The 15747-nt window shown below is 46.1% G+C and overlaps 1 protein-coding gene across 2 annotated transcripts in view; it reads left to right on the forward strand.

Moving 5' to 3' along the window:
- The window catches only part of RAPGEF1 (Rap guanine nucleotide exchange factor 1), a 139366-nt gene that overhangs the window by 67558 nt on the left and 56061 nt on the right, over positions 1-15747 (forward strand). Inside the window, exons 2-5 of one of the 2 annotated variants that reach the window (XM_082842491.1) lie at positions 2755-2894; positions 3534-3647; positions 8398-8576; positions 12736-12892. In XM_082842491.1, coding sequence (XP_082698617.1) covers positions 2755-2894; positions 3534-3647; positions 8398-8576; positions 12736-12892 — 590 coding nt within the window. The remainder of the gene's footprint in view (positions 1-2754; positions 2895-3533; positions 3648-8397; positions 8577-12735; positions 12893-15747) is intronic. The other variant, XM_082842492.1, reaches the window with a different exon arrangement.

The raw sequence follows: 15747 nt of genomic DNA on the forward strand, positions 1-15747 counted from the left end.
TCCCAGGGCTGCTGCAGCGTTTGGGGACTGGTGCCGAGGGCCCCTCCGACCCTGCGTTGAGCCATTCCAGGTGAGGAGAGAGGTGCATGAGCTTCCTGTGGATTTGTGTCCGCACTGGGGCTCTAAGAAGGGCTTTCTGCAGTTCTGGCCAGCAGACAGACAGCTGTGAAGCTGTGTTTGGTTTGACTCCGCTTATGAACGAAGGTCAGGCCCTGGCTTTTTCTCTTTGGTCCAGAGTGCAGTGGGTTCCTAGATAATTGCAAAGGGCAGATCGTTTATCTGATCCTGCCTGCCACCTGGAAGGTCTTTGACAAAAGAATTGAACTTTGGCCCTATGAAGTCATATGCAACACTAGTAGACACAGTAACGTACCTATAATACAAGGTGCTGTGTCATTTATTTGGAAGGTTTTTTGTTTTTTGGTATTTTCGTACTTAATTGCTGGGAAGATTGAAAGGGAGTGTATTTTTTATTTAAAAAATACAGATAGGGGACTTCTCTGGTGGTGCAGTAGTTAAGAATCTGCCTGCCAATGCAGGGAACATGGGTTTGAGCCCTGGTCTGGGAAGATCCACATATCGCGGAGTAGCTAAGCCCGTGAGCCACAACTGCTGAGCCCACACTCCACAACTACTGAGCCCACGCACTGCAACTCCTGAAGCCCACGTGCTGCAACCGCTGAAGCCCACACACCTAGAGCCCACGCTCCACAAGAGAAGCTACTGCAGTGAGAAGCCCGCGCACCACAATGAAGAGTAGGCCCCACTCACCACACCTAGAGAAAGCCTGCGCGCAGCAACAAAGACGCAACGCAGCCAAAAAAAAAAATACAGATACTTCTTTTTCCATTGCATAGGATCACGTTCTCCCTAATTTTCAATCAATTTCAAGTATTTCCTGTGAATTTCTGACATTGCCTAAAGAAGCAGTCCTTTTCTTTGGGTTTTTTTTTTTTTTGGCTGTGTTGGGTCCTTGTTGCTGCACATGGGCTTTCTCTAGTTGCAGGAAGCAGGGACTACTCTTCGTTGTGGTGCCCAGGCTTCTCATTGCAGTGGCTTCTCTTGTTGTGGAGCGCGGGCTCTAGGTGCGTGGGCTTCAGTAGTTGTGGCACACAGGCTTCAGTGTGGCTCGAGGGCTCTAGAGTGCAGGCTCAGTAGTTGTGGCGCATGGGCTTAGTTGCTCTGCAGCATGTGTGATCTTCCCGGACCGGGGCTCGAACCCATGTCCCCTGCATTGGCAGGCGGATTCTTAACGACTGCACCACCAGGGAAGCCCTCGTGGGGTATTTTTTCGTTGGTTGATTTGTTCATTTGTTGAATTAATGTTTCCTGAGCATCTTCTATGGGCCAGGTACCATGTTAGCACTGGAGATGCAGGCTTGAACAAGGCAGGTACAGCCTTCAGTGAGTTTGCATTCTTGTGAGGAGATAAACACATAAGTAAATAATTTAATAAGATGGTTTCAAACACTAGAAAGTGCTGTGGTAAATGGCGGGTGGTAAATGAAGGAAGGCTGCTCATTGGGTTAGTTTTTTTTAACAGCTTCATTGAGATATAATTCACATAACAGACTCCTTTAAAGTGTAGAATTCAAGTTTTTTTTTATAGTAATTCACTGGATTGTATAATGGTCACCAGATTCTAATTTTAGAACACTTTTAATCCCCCACCAAAAGAAACCTCTTACTCACTAGCAGCCCCTCTCCGTCCCTCTCCACTCTCTTCAGTCTTAGGCAACCATTAATCTACTTTCTATCTCTATAGATTTGCCTGTTCTGGACATTTCAGATATATGGAGTCATACACTGTGTGGTCTTTGTGACTGGCCTCTTTCACTTAGCATAATGTTTTCAAGATTCATCCACGATATAGCATATCAGTACTTCACTTAAGTGTAATTTTATGCCTAAGTATTTTATTCTTTTTGATGATTGTGAATGGAAGCTTTTTAGACATTCGTTTTTTATATGTTCCTTGCTAATGTATAGAAATACTGATTTTTGTATATGATCTTGCATGTGATTTTGTATATCATCTTGTATCCTGGGAGCCCACTAAATTTGTTTCTTAGTACTAGTAGTTTCTTAGTGGATTGCTTGGGATTTTTCATATACAAGATTATGTCATCTACAAATATAGTTTTATATCTTCCTTTCCAATCTGGATGGCTTTTATTGGAGTAAGAGAGTACAAAATTGAATGACAGTAGTAAGAACGGACACCCTCATCTTGTTCCTGATCTTGGCGAGAAACCACTTAGTCTTTCACTGTGTCCCCGAGGGTTTCAAACACCTTAGTTCTGTTTCAGTCTCCACTGCCAGCTCTGAGGCCTTACCCATGTCACTTGTTGCAGTTCCCTAAACCAGAAAACGAGAAGGTTGATTCAAACGGGCCTTCCTTTCCAGTTCTTACATCCAGCACTTCTGTGATTCTACTTTGGTATTCTTTCATCTTAGCCGGTTCCCTTGGACATTGGTTAGATCATCAGACAAACTCTATAAGGACACTTGGAAATATTTGCACGTTCGTTTTCCAAAGCCATTTTGACTGCTTTCAACCTAGACTAGATGGAAATTGCAAAAATTGAAACATGCGAGCAGAAATGGTTAATGGATCCATATTTCCTTTTCTTTGTAACCCTGAACAGCTAGGGGGAAAGATTTGTTTGAGGACGGTGCTCATTTCACAAAAGGTCAAAGAGCCACAGCTTCTTCCCACTGCGCCTCTAAACTCATTACCGTCTTTGTTTTCAGACTCTCAGCGTTCTCATCTCTCCTCCTTCACCATGAAGCTGATGGACAAATTCCACTCACCCAAAATCAAGAGAACGCCATCAAAGAAGGGAAAACCAGCTGAGGTGTCTGTGAAGATTCCAGAGAAGCCTGTGAACAAAGTAAGCTGACTCTCTGGGTGTTTCTCCTGGCCTTCACCTGCTTTGAGCAATGATTGTGCTGTTTTTTAAGCTTATTCCCTGGGGATGGAACTTTCAGTACAGAACACCTATTCCATAGCATTCCACGGCTCCAGGCGGAGCTTTCATTGTCCCTGTGGAATATGAACCTTTAGGATGGTTGAGTGTTTCTTCTGTTAATCAGAGTCAAGCTTGGTTGGCTAGAACAGTTCTTTTCCAGCTGTGTCATCCTCTGGGCATTTAAAACAGCTCAGCTTATCATGTTCACACTCCAGGATGCTGCCTCTGTGCCCCAGAGAGGCCCATGTTGCCCACACATACTCTCTCTCTCTCTCTCACACACACACACACACACACACACACACACACACACAGAGACACACACACACACACACACAGATTCGTGATGTCCAGAACACCCATCATTCGGCTTTAGGACCCATGCTCTGAAACTTGCTAAACCCTTGAAACCCAGCCAAAGATATCCTCAAACACCAGTAACCTCAGCAGGGCCAGTCAAGCCAGATGTGTTGGAACAGCTGTTGGTTTTCATCAACCCCTCCCTTCAGCCTAAAACGGCCATTTCAAGCTCTGTAGGAATCCAGGTTTCCTCTCTTCCAGGAGGCAACAGACAGATTTCTACCAGAGGGCTACCCTATCCCCTTGGATCTGGAGCAGCAGGCAGTAGAATTTATGTCCACCAGTGCTGTGGCTTCCAGGTCTCAAAGGCAGAAGGTCAGTGTGATGTTAAGAACAATTGGGTTTGCCTTGCCCTCTACTGCAGAATCCTGGCCCATGGTTTTGGGGATGGAAAAAAAATCTATTGCAATATCATTGTGTTCAGCTGGGTGGCAACTGTGGGCTTAATTGTTCAGGAAACAGTCCAGGGAGCCTTGGATAAATGTAAGAGTTTATCCAAGCCCCCATGGCCTTTGGAGAGAGCTCAGTACTCCATGGCGAAAGCTCCGGGATTTTGGGGATTGGTTTGGGTGTGCTGCTTGGGTCCAACGGGTTCGGGGGAAGCGGGTGAATCTCATCTCTTAAGACCAGCTGTTCTTTCCTTGAGTTGCTAAGATGATCTGGATAGTTGAGAAAAGGAAGGGCATCTGAAGTGTAAGGTACTCTGTTAACTATCTCCCAAGACTCGTGAGTGTGATGATACTGTGCGGAACCAGCGCTCTCAGAGCCAGGGACACCTTTTGTGCCGCTAACATGTACCAAGCCTTTTTTAGCCCCATGCTATGTGCTTTACACTCGTTCTCTCACTTAATTCTCATTATAACCCTGGAAGGTGGAAACTTATCTTGCAGAAAAGGAAGCTGGGAGTATGGAGATATTAAACGTTTGGGCAAAGTCACACAAAGAGTAGTGATGCTGAGATTTGAACACAGGCCATCTGACATCAAGTCGAAACTCTCTCGATGCTACAGTTACTCTTTATGAAAGTCAATTTATTTTTTAATATCTAAGAAATCTAATGTTAGCTCCCACACATAACTGAACATAAAAACAAAATTAAACTCAGCAGTGTAAAATAAAGACAAGCCTCGTAGATAAGTAGATTCTGAACCCTTCAGTGACTGTCCACAGTGTAGTTTGTAGAACTGTTGTCACAGCTGTCAATTTAATGCCACTAGCAAACACTACGCTGTTATATAAACACATAACTCTTGAATTTTGCAGTGTATCTACTTTTGTTTTTATGTTGACCAGCAGAATATCTTAAAAGTCTAGTTAAAAGTGGAGAAAATAGGTTTTAAGTCCAGAGTCTTTGTTGAATAATCGTTTTTCCTGCCCCATCTGTTAAGAAAAAGAGGCTATAGAGAGCAAGAATGAAATATACGGTGTTTGCCAGATTGATCTAAATTCCAGATTGAAGAAGAGTAATAAAGTGGAAGATTTGGTCTGTACCACAATTATTTTTTATTGCAATCTGTTTAGCAACCCCTTGGAACTGGGTTTTATATTAAACGCCAGGAAGAGTGTCACTTGTCACTTGTCATCTGACACTAGTCCCGGCAGCCCGGAGTAAAATGATTTACTAACCACTGTGTTTTGCTAGTGAACTCTGATAAGAAACTGTTTCAGCCGCTCACTTCTTGGAATTTTTCCCCCTTTCTTCATCACTCCAAGAGAGGTCATAGGGGAAATTTGATGCTCAAGTACCCTTTCCTTAGTGGGGGTTTCTGCAAACTCCAGGGGACATTTGGCAATGTCTGGAGACATTTTTGGTTGTCACAACTAGGAGATTGAAGCAGGTGCTACTGGCATCTGTTGGCTGGAGGCCAGGGATGCTGGTAAACATCGTACAATACAGAGCACAGCAACCCTGCCTCCCCCCCCCGCAACCCCAACAAAGGATTTTCTGTCCTAAAATGTCAGTGCCATGGCTGAGAAACTGTTCTCTGGGAAGGAGCTATAGATGTGATCTTCACCCAAGGAAGAGTGTTACCCTGGTTTCTGGTCATTGCCCTTTAAGAAGGGTTGAATTACTGTGCTCTGCCCCAGGCCACCTGCATGAGACAAAGTGAGTATAAACCCATGGTGGAGGCCCACAGTCAGAACAGGAAGTGTTGGGAAATCTGCCAGGGTGTGTGAACTTAGCCGACTCTGTCATTTGCCATCATCCTTAATTATCACTTACTAGCTGTCTTACGACTTAGTATTTCCATATATATTCTCATTTTCCCCAGGTTATTACATGGGAAATTGCAACTCAGGTAGACAGAAATAGATTTGGATCCATCTACAACTTACTACAGGTCTCTCTTTGCCCGGGCCCTATCCTGGGTGATTTCACGCGCCGTCTTACTTACTCCTCACCTTGACCATGTGCACAAGCTTTCACTCTTCCCAGTATACAGAGAGTGTGGGTTCTGGCCCAAGTTTTCTTAATCAAAATCTCTTTCTTCCTTAATTTTATGAAGTGCTTCCATATGCATTCTCACCCAGCCCCCCACACGAACCTCTTTAGATCACCCAGGGCAGGCGTTATTCTCCCCATTTTGCAGATGAGGAGCCTGAAGCCCAGCAGTGCCTTTGGGTCGAGGCCCTTCCCCAGCACCGCTGGCCTCATGTAGTTTCCAGGTTTGTTTGCACCAGTGGTGGCATCTAACCCCTGACACAGGAGCCGGTGTGCAGGTGGATGCAGCTGCCTCTCTGAGGCCTCGGCCTCAGGTTCCCTGTTCCTGGGGGTGTTCGGTCTGGGTGTCTCATTGTAAACTCTTCCGACTGCTGGCTGTGTTTTGCGAGAAGCCATAGTTTAACAGCTGATGGGCTAGGGGAATGCACAGCGTTCAGAGGCCATTAATTCTGGGAGTGGAATTTGCTGGAGAGTTAATGGATGAAACCTGACTCTGCCAGGTTGTTGGCTCCTTTATTAGGAGCCCAGGGCAGCCCGGCTCTTCAGTGGCTCATTTGATCTCTCTGCAAATGACAGGAGAGTTCTCTTTTTTTCTGTGAAGTGCCTTGCCGCTTTTGGACGGCTCCCATCTCCAGATTAGCCCCTTTCTCCCTAGCAAGCCTCGTGACACATTTTCTTAAAATGTTTCCTGCTTCCCCCCCCACGTTTTGTCACTGCTGGCTCCTTGCACGTCCTGATGTGCTGAGATGGCAGTGTCGTAGCCAGAGTCCTCTTGCTCAACTGGCCAGAGTGGTTTTAGTCACATTTGATGTCTGCAAGGCACCATGAGTTCCTTCATACTGAGGTTCCTCTCAGCCCTGTGTAGGCCATGGCGAAGCAGAGCGCTCTGGGCCATGAGGTGGAGAAGCAAGTGCCTGGCTCTTGGAAACACACAGTAAATAAACAAACGTGTCAGGTAGTGAGAAGAGAAAAATAAGTGACAGCAAAGAGGCCACAGTGATGGAGATGGGGAAGGGGTGTCTTTTTCCTCCCTTGGAGAAATGTATCATGGTGGCCTGCAGGGTACCTCTTGGGAAGTGCCCCCACTGAGACAGATCAGATCGGGTTTTTGAAAGTTGTCTGATGAAAGGAGCTAATTATTTCCTGATTCCATTTATATATTTTTCCTTTGATATTCCCATAAAATCCACTATTGAAATTTTTTATTTAAAATGACATTCCTCATTATTTTAAAAGAGCTGGTGTTCAGAATCATAATCACTTTTCATTGTGTATCACTTTTTTATGTATTTATATAGTTGTGTTTGTTTTTTGGGGTTTTTTTGCGGTACGCAGGCCTCTCACTGTTGTGGCCTCTCCCGTCGCGGAGCACAGGCTCCGGACGCGCAGGCTCAGCGGCCATGGCTCACGGGCCCAGCCGCTCCGCGGCATGTGGGATCTTCCCAGACCGGGGCATGAACCCATGTCCCCTGCATCGGCAGGCGGACTCTCAACCACTGCGCCAACAGGGAAGCCCTTATATAGTTTTAAATCTACTTTTTCTAGAAATTATCTTCTTGTTCTCGGTAGTTTTTATTTTAATATTCTCTGGACCTCAAAGAGCCCACAGGTGGCAGTTTTTCTCATACGTACCACGCTTAATTTGCCCTGGACGTGTACTCAATTCTACTTGAGTAGATTATCCGTTTTTGGATTTATCCATTTTATAGATTATTCTTGATCTCCCTTTCCCTGCCAGCCAGCTGGGACCTGGGTTGTTGACATTAGGGTCAGTATAAGGAGAGGTTGGAGAAAGAAACCAAAGGGGTGCGTTTACCCACTGTCTGTGCATTCAAGGTATCCCACAGTCAAGGAGAAAAGGTTTGGGTGTGGGAATGTGAGTGCTGGGAAGTACAGGACTCTGTGTTTTATTTTCCTCCTAGGCGGGCTTTCCTCAGGGGCAGAGGAACCCTGTGTGCTGTTAGCACATATGCTGCAGGAGTAGTGATTGAATTGTTGCCATCTGTCCAGCTTCTTCACCTTTTCACCCCAGCACGTCCCGCCCCTTCTAACCCTAGGGTTTCCAGGTCCTTTGGGAGAGCCATATCATTTCATTGAGAGGGGCTGCATCTCTGGTCAAATGTGGGAATCTAGTGAGGAGTCCTGGGAGAGTGGATTCTGAGCACTAATGCCTCTGACCAGTCTTACACAGCCCCTAGGACCTTGAAAGGCCTTGATTTGACTTACTGGATAGATACACACGTTGGGACTTAACTGTTGGTTCTGTAAGCATCCTGCAGCCATCAGCAAATTAGTCCTCACTACACTTACTGAGTTTAGTGGTGACTTCTCAGTGTGGTTGAGGCGGAGACCCCAGGGCAAATCAGTCTCTGTCCGGGAAGGGAATTAGGAATATCTAAACAACCTTTCTCAGTCAGCCCCTTCTTCTTCCTTCAAGTCTAGCCTCTGTATCCTGATTGCAATCCTTAGAAAAACAATTTGGCTTGCTTTCCGCAGCAAGAAGCCTTTTCCATTGGTGTCAATCTCAAACTAGTTTGCAGGAAATTTTATTTTATTTATTTATTTTAAAATTGCTCCCTTTAATCTCTCTCCTCCCTCCTTACTGTTAACGTTTCCTTTCAGAACCTGAGCTGGCTGGAAGAGAAAGAGAAGGAGGTTGTCAGTGCCTTGCGCTACTTTAAGACCATTGTGGACAAAATGGCTATTGATAAGAAGGTACTGGAGATGCTTCCAGGGTCTGCCAGCAAGGTGCTGGAGGCCATCTTACCCCTGGTGCAGAGCGACCCTCGAATTCAGCACAGGTGAGTTGCTCTGGGCTGTGTCAGAGCAGTGGAGGCCTAGTGGCATCTTGGTTCAGGGGCATTTCACACTCAGTGTTTCTAGGACCAGTGAGGAGTGCCAGGAGGAAAAGGAGCCCTCCCACGCCCTGCCCCCACCCCTACCCCATGGCTATCGCTTGGTATTCTTCCAAGGTTGAGGTCATCATTGTTACTCATGAGGCCTCAACACTGAGGAAGATCGCCACCATTGCTAGGGATGTAGCCACGGTTTAAGTCTGTGGTTATTTTTTCGTACTAGCCAGCTCATTGGCAATAATCACATTGATTTGGACCCATTTTTCCCAGTACCCTATGTTAACCATAGTTTATTATGACATTAAATCCTGCCAATATCTAACCTATTGGAGACCTTGGCTGCTTAGATTATTAGGCCAAAAGAGGTAGAGAAGAATCCCATTAGAGCATGGATTAGTGAAACATTTAATTGTATCAAGCCAGGTCCTCCCAAACAGCACCTGGATTCATTGGAAGCCAGGTATGGAAGTGTAGTCAGCTTTTGTGGGGTAATGCTTTTATTGCTAGAGTTCGTTTTCCTCTGAAAGGTTAGTGAGCGGCTTGCCCCTGTGTTTGTTGTTAAATACAGAAAGGAAAGCAGTATTAAATGTAATCTTCAGCGAGAGCCTATCAGGAGCTTCTTCCTGAGAGGCTGTCAGATGCCTGCTGGCGTTGTTTTTCTTCCCTGGTACCTGTTCAGGATAAACATCTCTCTGTTTCAGTTCCTCAAGATGGTTTAGTGTCCTTGTAGCCCCATGAGGCTAAGCTTTTGTAAACTGCTTTCAGAACTTGACAGTGAAGTGCATAGTTTTCTTCTTCTGGGAGATAAAACAGTATCTTTATTTCCAAGAAGCTCTCTGCCCTGGAGCTCCTGCTGACCCCTGTAGATGGTGGTCTTTTGGCTGGAAGCTCACTGAAGCCACTTGGCGGGGAAGGATAAGGCGTTGGTAGGGCTTTGCTCTGCCCTGTCTTCACTTTCCAGGCCAGGCTGCTGTCACGTACAAGAAGCCGCTGAGGAAGCGAGTCTCTTTGGTGCCTTGTTCAGTTGGTCCATATGGAGGACTCTGTGAGACCAGCACCATGCTTTTCCAATAGGTAGCCCAGTGCCCAGCTTGTAGACAGGCCCGGGGCTGTTCTCCTTTGAGGAAACGTGCTTAACAGTATGCTGGGTTTCAGACGCACAGGTAGCTTTCATGAAATGCTCTCATACACTTCTCATGGGATGGACCTACCGTGGGAGAGTTCAGATCTGAAAAAATCAACTCCCCTACTGTATGACAGTGCTGATTTGATGGTACCGAGTGGAAGCTCTGTTTGACTTTGAAGGAGGGAGACTTACAAGAGTTGCACTTCCTGGGGGAGGATATGCTGCAGCTGGACCTGAAGGAAGGGCAGGATTTGAATTGGCAGTGGGGGCAGGAGAAGGAGAAGAGCAAAGGAACTGAGGCCAGCGGGCACAGTGTGCCCGGCAGGGACGAGACCAGCCGTCCTGTGAGCAGAGTGTGATCACACCAGGGCGCCGACGGGCGGCGCTGTGGAAAATGAGGGCGGATCCCCTCACGTGCCAGGCCTCTTTGGGAGCGTCCAGGACAGTCACCTTCACTGAGCCCTGTAACAGTGTTGACAGGGCGCTGCTGCTAGGACTGTCGCTTCCTGCAGTGTCAGCCATCAACTCTGCTTGGGAAGTTACTTTCTAGACATGCAGGCCCTGGAAGAATTGACCAAGTAATAGGACAATGGTCTGGGGCATTTTTTGTCCATGGGGAGGTTTTGTAATTACTTTATACTTGACAAAAATTACTTGCTGTCTATAACAGTTTTCTAGAGGGGAAAGGAGAAATGCCTGGGTGTGGCCATAAGGAATAATGATTTCTTTTTTTTTCTTTGTAGTCCTTTGGCTAATACCATTTAAGGGATTTGTTCCTCCTGAAATTCTTCCAAAGCCCGTTGATGATACTTTTATTGATCTCCCTGAGATGATCTAAAATGCTCCTCAAATGTTTCTTTTAGCTTCCTTCCATCATCTCATCCTCCTGTGCATTTGTTAGCTGGGAGGGTGTTTTCCTGCCTCTTCTCTGTGGGTTGGGCCCTAGCAGGTAGGCTCTTCGCCACGCTCCCCTAGGTTCCGAGGGCAGTGGTGACGGACCTGTGAACAAGCGGCTGGCTGTTCAGTGTGGGCAATGAATGGAGGCTTTTCCTAACGGTGGAACATTCAGAGATGTTTGAGAGCAGGATCCCTGCTTGCCCTCAGTGCAGACAGCTTTGCTCCATTTCAGAAACAGACCAACGACTGGCCCACTGGACATTTTGATGGTACAAGACCCTCCTTCCTTTTTTAATGTCCTTCCCGTGACATTAAGACACAGGAATATTCTTCTCGCAAGCTCACAATGTGAAGGGTGGACACAATTACCAACATTTTTAGGTGCTTTCAGGGAAATGTTAACATCCAGTGCAGGTAGGAATTAAGTATCACGTAAAAGTGACCCCTCCTACCTCTTTCATTTAATAATTGCGGGTTGGAGGCCACAGTCTTTGTTTCAAGAGGCCTAGCCTGGCCTTGCCAGGGAGGAGGAACAGAGCTGCTAGAAGCACACCCCCCCTTCAGGACGACGCCATCTATGGTCCGGCCCCCCCGGCAGGTCTGCAAGTTGTGTTTTATTCTCTCAGTCCTCCTTCGGAAGAGAATAGGTCTGACACCAAACACTTTTCATTTGTATCGTCCTCTAAAGCAGCCAAACCCTGGCTTTCTTGGGGTTCCTTTTGTAAAGTTTTCTTGTTTTTAATGGGGCTTGAGGAGCTGCTTTCATTCTTTCTGACTCTTCTTTCCTCCCGCCGGAACATGCACGGAGCCGAGTGAATGGCTAAGTGGAGACTTCAGACCTCCTGGAAATTCTCTTCCTCCTTACCTGATTCTGAAGAGCTTCTCATTAGAGCATTGTTTGGTTCAGTCTTTTTTTTTTTTTTTTAATGTCTTTGTTTTTAGAACCTGTTTTAATCATATCTTACAATATTATATATTTTTCTCAAAATTATATCTTTGGGGAAAAAGTATATCTTTGGCTCCTAAATGTCTGCCTCATTCTTTTTTTTTTTTTTTAGTGGAGGAGGTAGCATCCCACATATTTTCTACATTTTTGCTCTACCTCTGTTGTAATACATAATATTTAAAATGGCAAAATAATCCTTTCCATAAATCCTAGGGAAAAGTATCTTTAGTTGTTTAAAAATATGTGGAAGATATAAAACTTCTTCATTTTGGCCTCCACTCTCCAGTCGTTGGGGCCTCCAGATGTGCTCAGGGCTTCTGTTTTGAGTTGTTGGCATCACAGTGAAGTTGGTACCTCCTCCCCCCACCTACCGTCACCACAGGTCACCTCACCTCTGACTTGTCCTCCTTAAAATACTCCTCATTAGTGCATTCCTCTGACATCTCAGCCATGGTTTATTGCAGGGGATGGTGAAGCTGAGCCCATGTTAGAAGGAATTCTAGTAAACTTCAGATCTCTTTGAGCTCATGTTTAAAGACTGTTTCTTGGGACTTCCCTGGCAGTCCAGTGGTTAAGGCTCTGTGCTTCCACGGCAGGGGGTGCAGATTCGACCCCTGGTCAGGGAACTAAGATCCAAAAAAAATTTTTTAATAGAAATAAATGCTGTTCCTTTAAAGGATCCTGCCTGCTAAAGTTCCACAAACCTGTTGACTCCTTGTGACACAATATAACATGAATTTTTATCTAATTCAGAACAAGAAGTGTACAACAGTCTGACCTACTAGAAGGAGAGGAAGATGAGGCACTCCTTGAGAGATGTTATCAGAATCTCATGGAGGATGTGAAGTTTGAAAAAGCATATTAACTATCATGGTGGAATTTTTATACATTATCTATGAGAAATGAAAAAAATTTTATAACAGACTGGAAGATAAAGCTCCACAAAATCTTCATGGGATGTAGGGAAATAGATTCAGGGAGGAAAAGTTTATTAAAAGGAGGTGCAGATCTTATAGAAAGAAGGATTGAGAAACCCTAGTCACTGAGAAGCTAGTTCTCTGCTAAACAGATGATGTAAAGTGATGGTCATGCTTTAGATTTTTAATATTCTTTTAAAAATCTTCTTCTACCTCTAGCTCAGCCCTCTCCTCCTGCTATAGCCGAGTGTACCAAAGTCTCGCCAACCTCATTCGTTGGTCTGACCAAGTGATGCTAGAAGGTGTGAACTCAGAAGATAAAGAGATGGTGACAACTGTGAAGGGGGTCATCAAAGCCGTGCTGGACGGAGTGAAGGTACGTGCAGGTTCCAGACGGTCCTCATCAGGGGCTTGGAGCACCCTCCCTGCTGGGTGTTTGTCACATGAGAACTTGTTCCTGAACTTTGTACATTAGAGTGCACGTCTTCCGGTGTTTCTGCTGTTGGGTGCTGCTCTGTCCCACAGCTGTTTCTCCGTGGTACAGGTGACTCTTACAGGAATATAACCTTTGGAGTACTCGTCCTGATAGTTAGAAAAGCTTCCAGAAGCAGTCAGCCTTTACTGGGCCTTGTGTTAAATCTACAGGTAGTCTTTATACTACAGCTCTGGCTGTGCACGCTTGCCGGCTAGATGAAGTCCAGTGGAAATTGCTTTTGCACTGACTTTTAGCAAAACTCCCAGCATGTCAACTGCTACCTTTTCATGTTCTAAGAACTTCTGGGATTCTTAGTAGAAAAGCAGGATTGACGTGAGTAAGAAATGAAACCAACTGTACTTGGAATCCATGGTGTGGTCTGTGAATTCACTACCCAGGGAAGTCAGAAATGGCGGAATAGGAAATTATGAATCATCGCTACGGCGGGAAGTGAAGTCCTTGGAGGTTCTGGAATTGAGGTCCAAGGGACAAACCTTAATTGAGAAAATAAGTCCCAGTGGATGAGGAGCAGGGCAGGATGTAGGGCGTGAAACAGTGAGATCCTGTGGGTTGGGACGGGGCTGTGAGCGGTGGGAATGGGAGGCCGGATAATGTAGTGGAAAGCGGGCTAGACTAGAGTAGAGCCCAGCTAGATTGGAATCCCAGGTTCACCACTTACTAGTCTGTGAACTTGAGCAATTTACTCAAGTGCTCCGTACCTTAGTTAACTCATCTACAAAATACATGCAGTTGTGGTACCCTGTGTCATGGGGTTGTAGGAAGGATTAAATTAGTTAATACATATAAAGCTTTTAGAACTATGCTGGGCATATTAAACACTCAGATCTTAGCTGCTGTTTATTATTAATTATGTGGTGCTAGATGTATGCTTTGCAAACAGGTCTCTTGGCTTGAAAAATTGTGTTCTCTTCCTTTCTAGACCCTCCAGTACAAAACTGTGGCCAAGGTACTTACCCTAGGTCCAAACAATTCCTCCCCACTCAACCATGCCATTAGACTCCTGAATGCTGCCTCCTTGGATTGACATTCCCCAGAAGCTCTGGAGAGTAGAATAAGGACCCCCAACGGGTAAAAATTACAGATGGGAGGCTAAGAAAGCATTGCTGGACATTACACACTGGTCCGGAATGAACCGCGTTGGCTGGTGCGATCTGGGCGGCTCCCCACCTCCAATACTGTGTGAACAGGGCTGCTGTGTCTGCTGGGGCTTTATGGAGCTCACGTAGAGGGAGGCTTGACTGGGCGGCATCATAGCGTGTCCTCCGACAGTTCCCCGTTCTCTTCACTCCCCACGGTTACTAGGTTACTAGGTCCTGCACGATCGGTTTTGGCTGGTGAGACTTAAGGATGTAGCCCAGGGTGGCTGCTGTGTGGGACCTGACGTTGCTTTCCAGACCTGGCGCCCAGTCACACATTCTCCCATTCCAGCCTCCCGGCGGCTCTCTGAGGTCAGCAGGGCAAGTGAGACGTGACCTGGGTCCCACTTCACCATCGGGGGGTGTGCGCTTCGGGCTCGCCTCACCTGGCTCTTCCTGTCCAGGCTTCTGGAAATGCTGTTATTGACAAGTGTTATTTTTCAGGTGACATTGTTAAGGCTTCCTTCTACCAAATTGATTATAATTAGATGTTTCGAAACAAGTCAGAACATCCAAAATAGAAGAGAGAGAGTTAAGCGTGAAGCTTTGTGACATTCCCAAGTGCATTTCCTTTATGGAATCATTAACGTGCCACTGTATCAGCTGAAAAATTGTCTAAAAGAAAAGTTTCTCAGATTTTTCAAATTGACCAGGTAAGAGAGGGGGAGGGAGAGAGAAAGCGAGAGACACCTGTTGATTATGAACCTGTCAGCGTCTGAACTTTTCCATAATTGTTTTTAAAATATTGTAACCAGAACAGAGATTCTCTAGGTGAGGAGCTCTGTACGTTAAATTTTGTTTCATTTATTCAAGAAGCGTTTATTGAGAAACTCCTGTGTGCGGGGCAGCATGATAGAATTGGGAATATAGTGATAAACAAAACTGGCACCGTCCCTGACCTGATGGAGCTTAAAATCTAAAGGCAGAAAAGGACAGCAATCAAAAATATGTAATTGTATAATTATAACCAGGACTGGTGCTATAAAGGAAGAATGGCGTGTGGTCTTACTTGGGTGTAGGGGGGACCTTCAATTTCAGGGTGATCAGAGACACTTCCCCAGGGAGAGACAGGCAGGCTAAAGCCGAAAGGATCGCAGGAGCTGGCCTGTGTCGCTAGGAGTTTTTCATAGTTGGAGTCAGTCAAGGCCACAGGGATGATTTAGACACTGTAATGTTGGCGTTTGCTGTTAAGGTCTCAACTGTAATCATAGCTACCGTGTATTACCCACTTAATGCTTATAACGACCTCCAAGGTGGGTGTGATCCCCTCCTTCACAGATGTGGAAACAGTCTCAGGCAGACCAGTAGTCAGTGGCAAGGGCATGATTCACACCCAGGCCTGCTGGACCCCAGACCCTGTGTTCTCACCATCACCCTCAGCTGCCACCCACAAGGAGGAAGATTCATGGTTCGGCCCAAGGGATTCAGTGTGTCTCCCCTCCAGGCCAGCTGGCCTCCAGCCACTCTCACTGTCCCCGTCAGGCTTAGGACACCTTAAAAGCTCCTGTCCTCATGGTGTGAGGGAGCTTCGGTGGGCTGGGAGGGACAGGACTGTGCAGAGGCGAGCTACATCCATGAGGGTGTCATCATCCCACTTGG

Source organism: Leucopleurus acutus (assembly GCF_964270905.1).
Source record: "Leucopleurus acutus genome assembly, chromosome: 7".
NCBI classification, from domain to species: domain Eukaryota; kingdom Metazoa; phylum Chordata; class Mammalia; order Artiodactyla; family Delphinidae; genus Leucopleurus; species Leucopleurus acutus.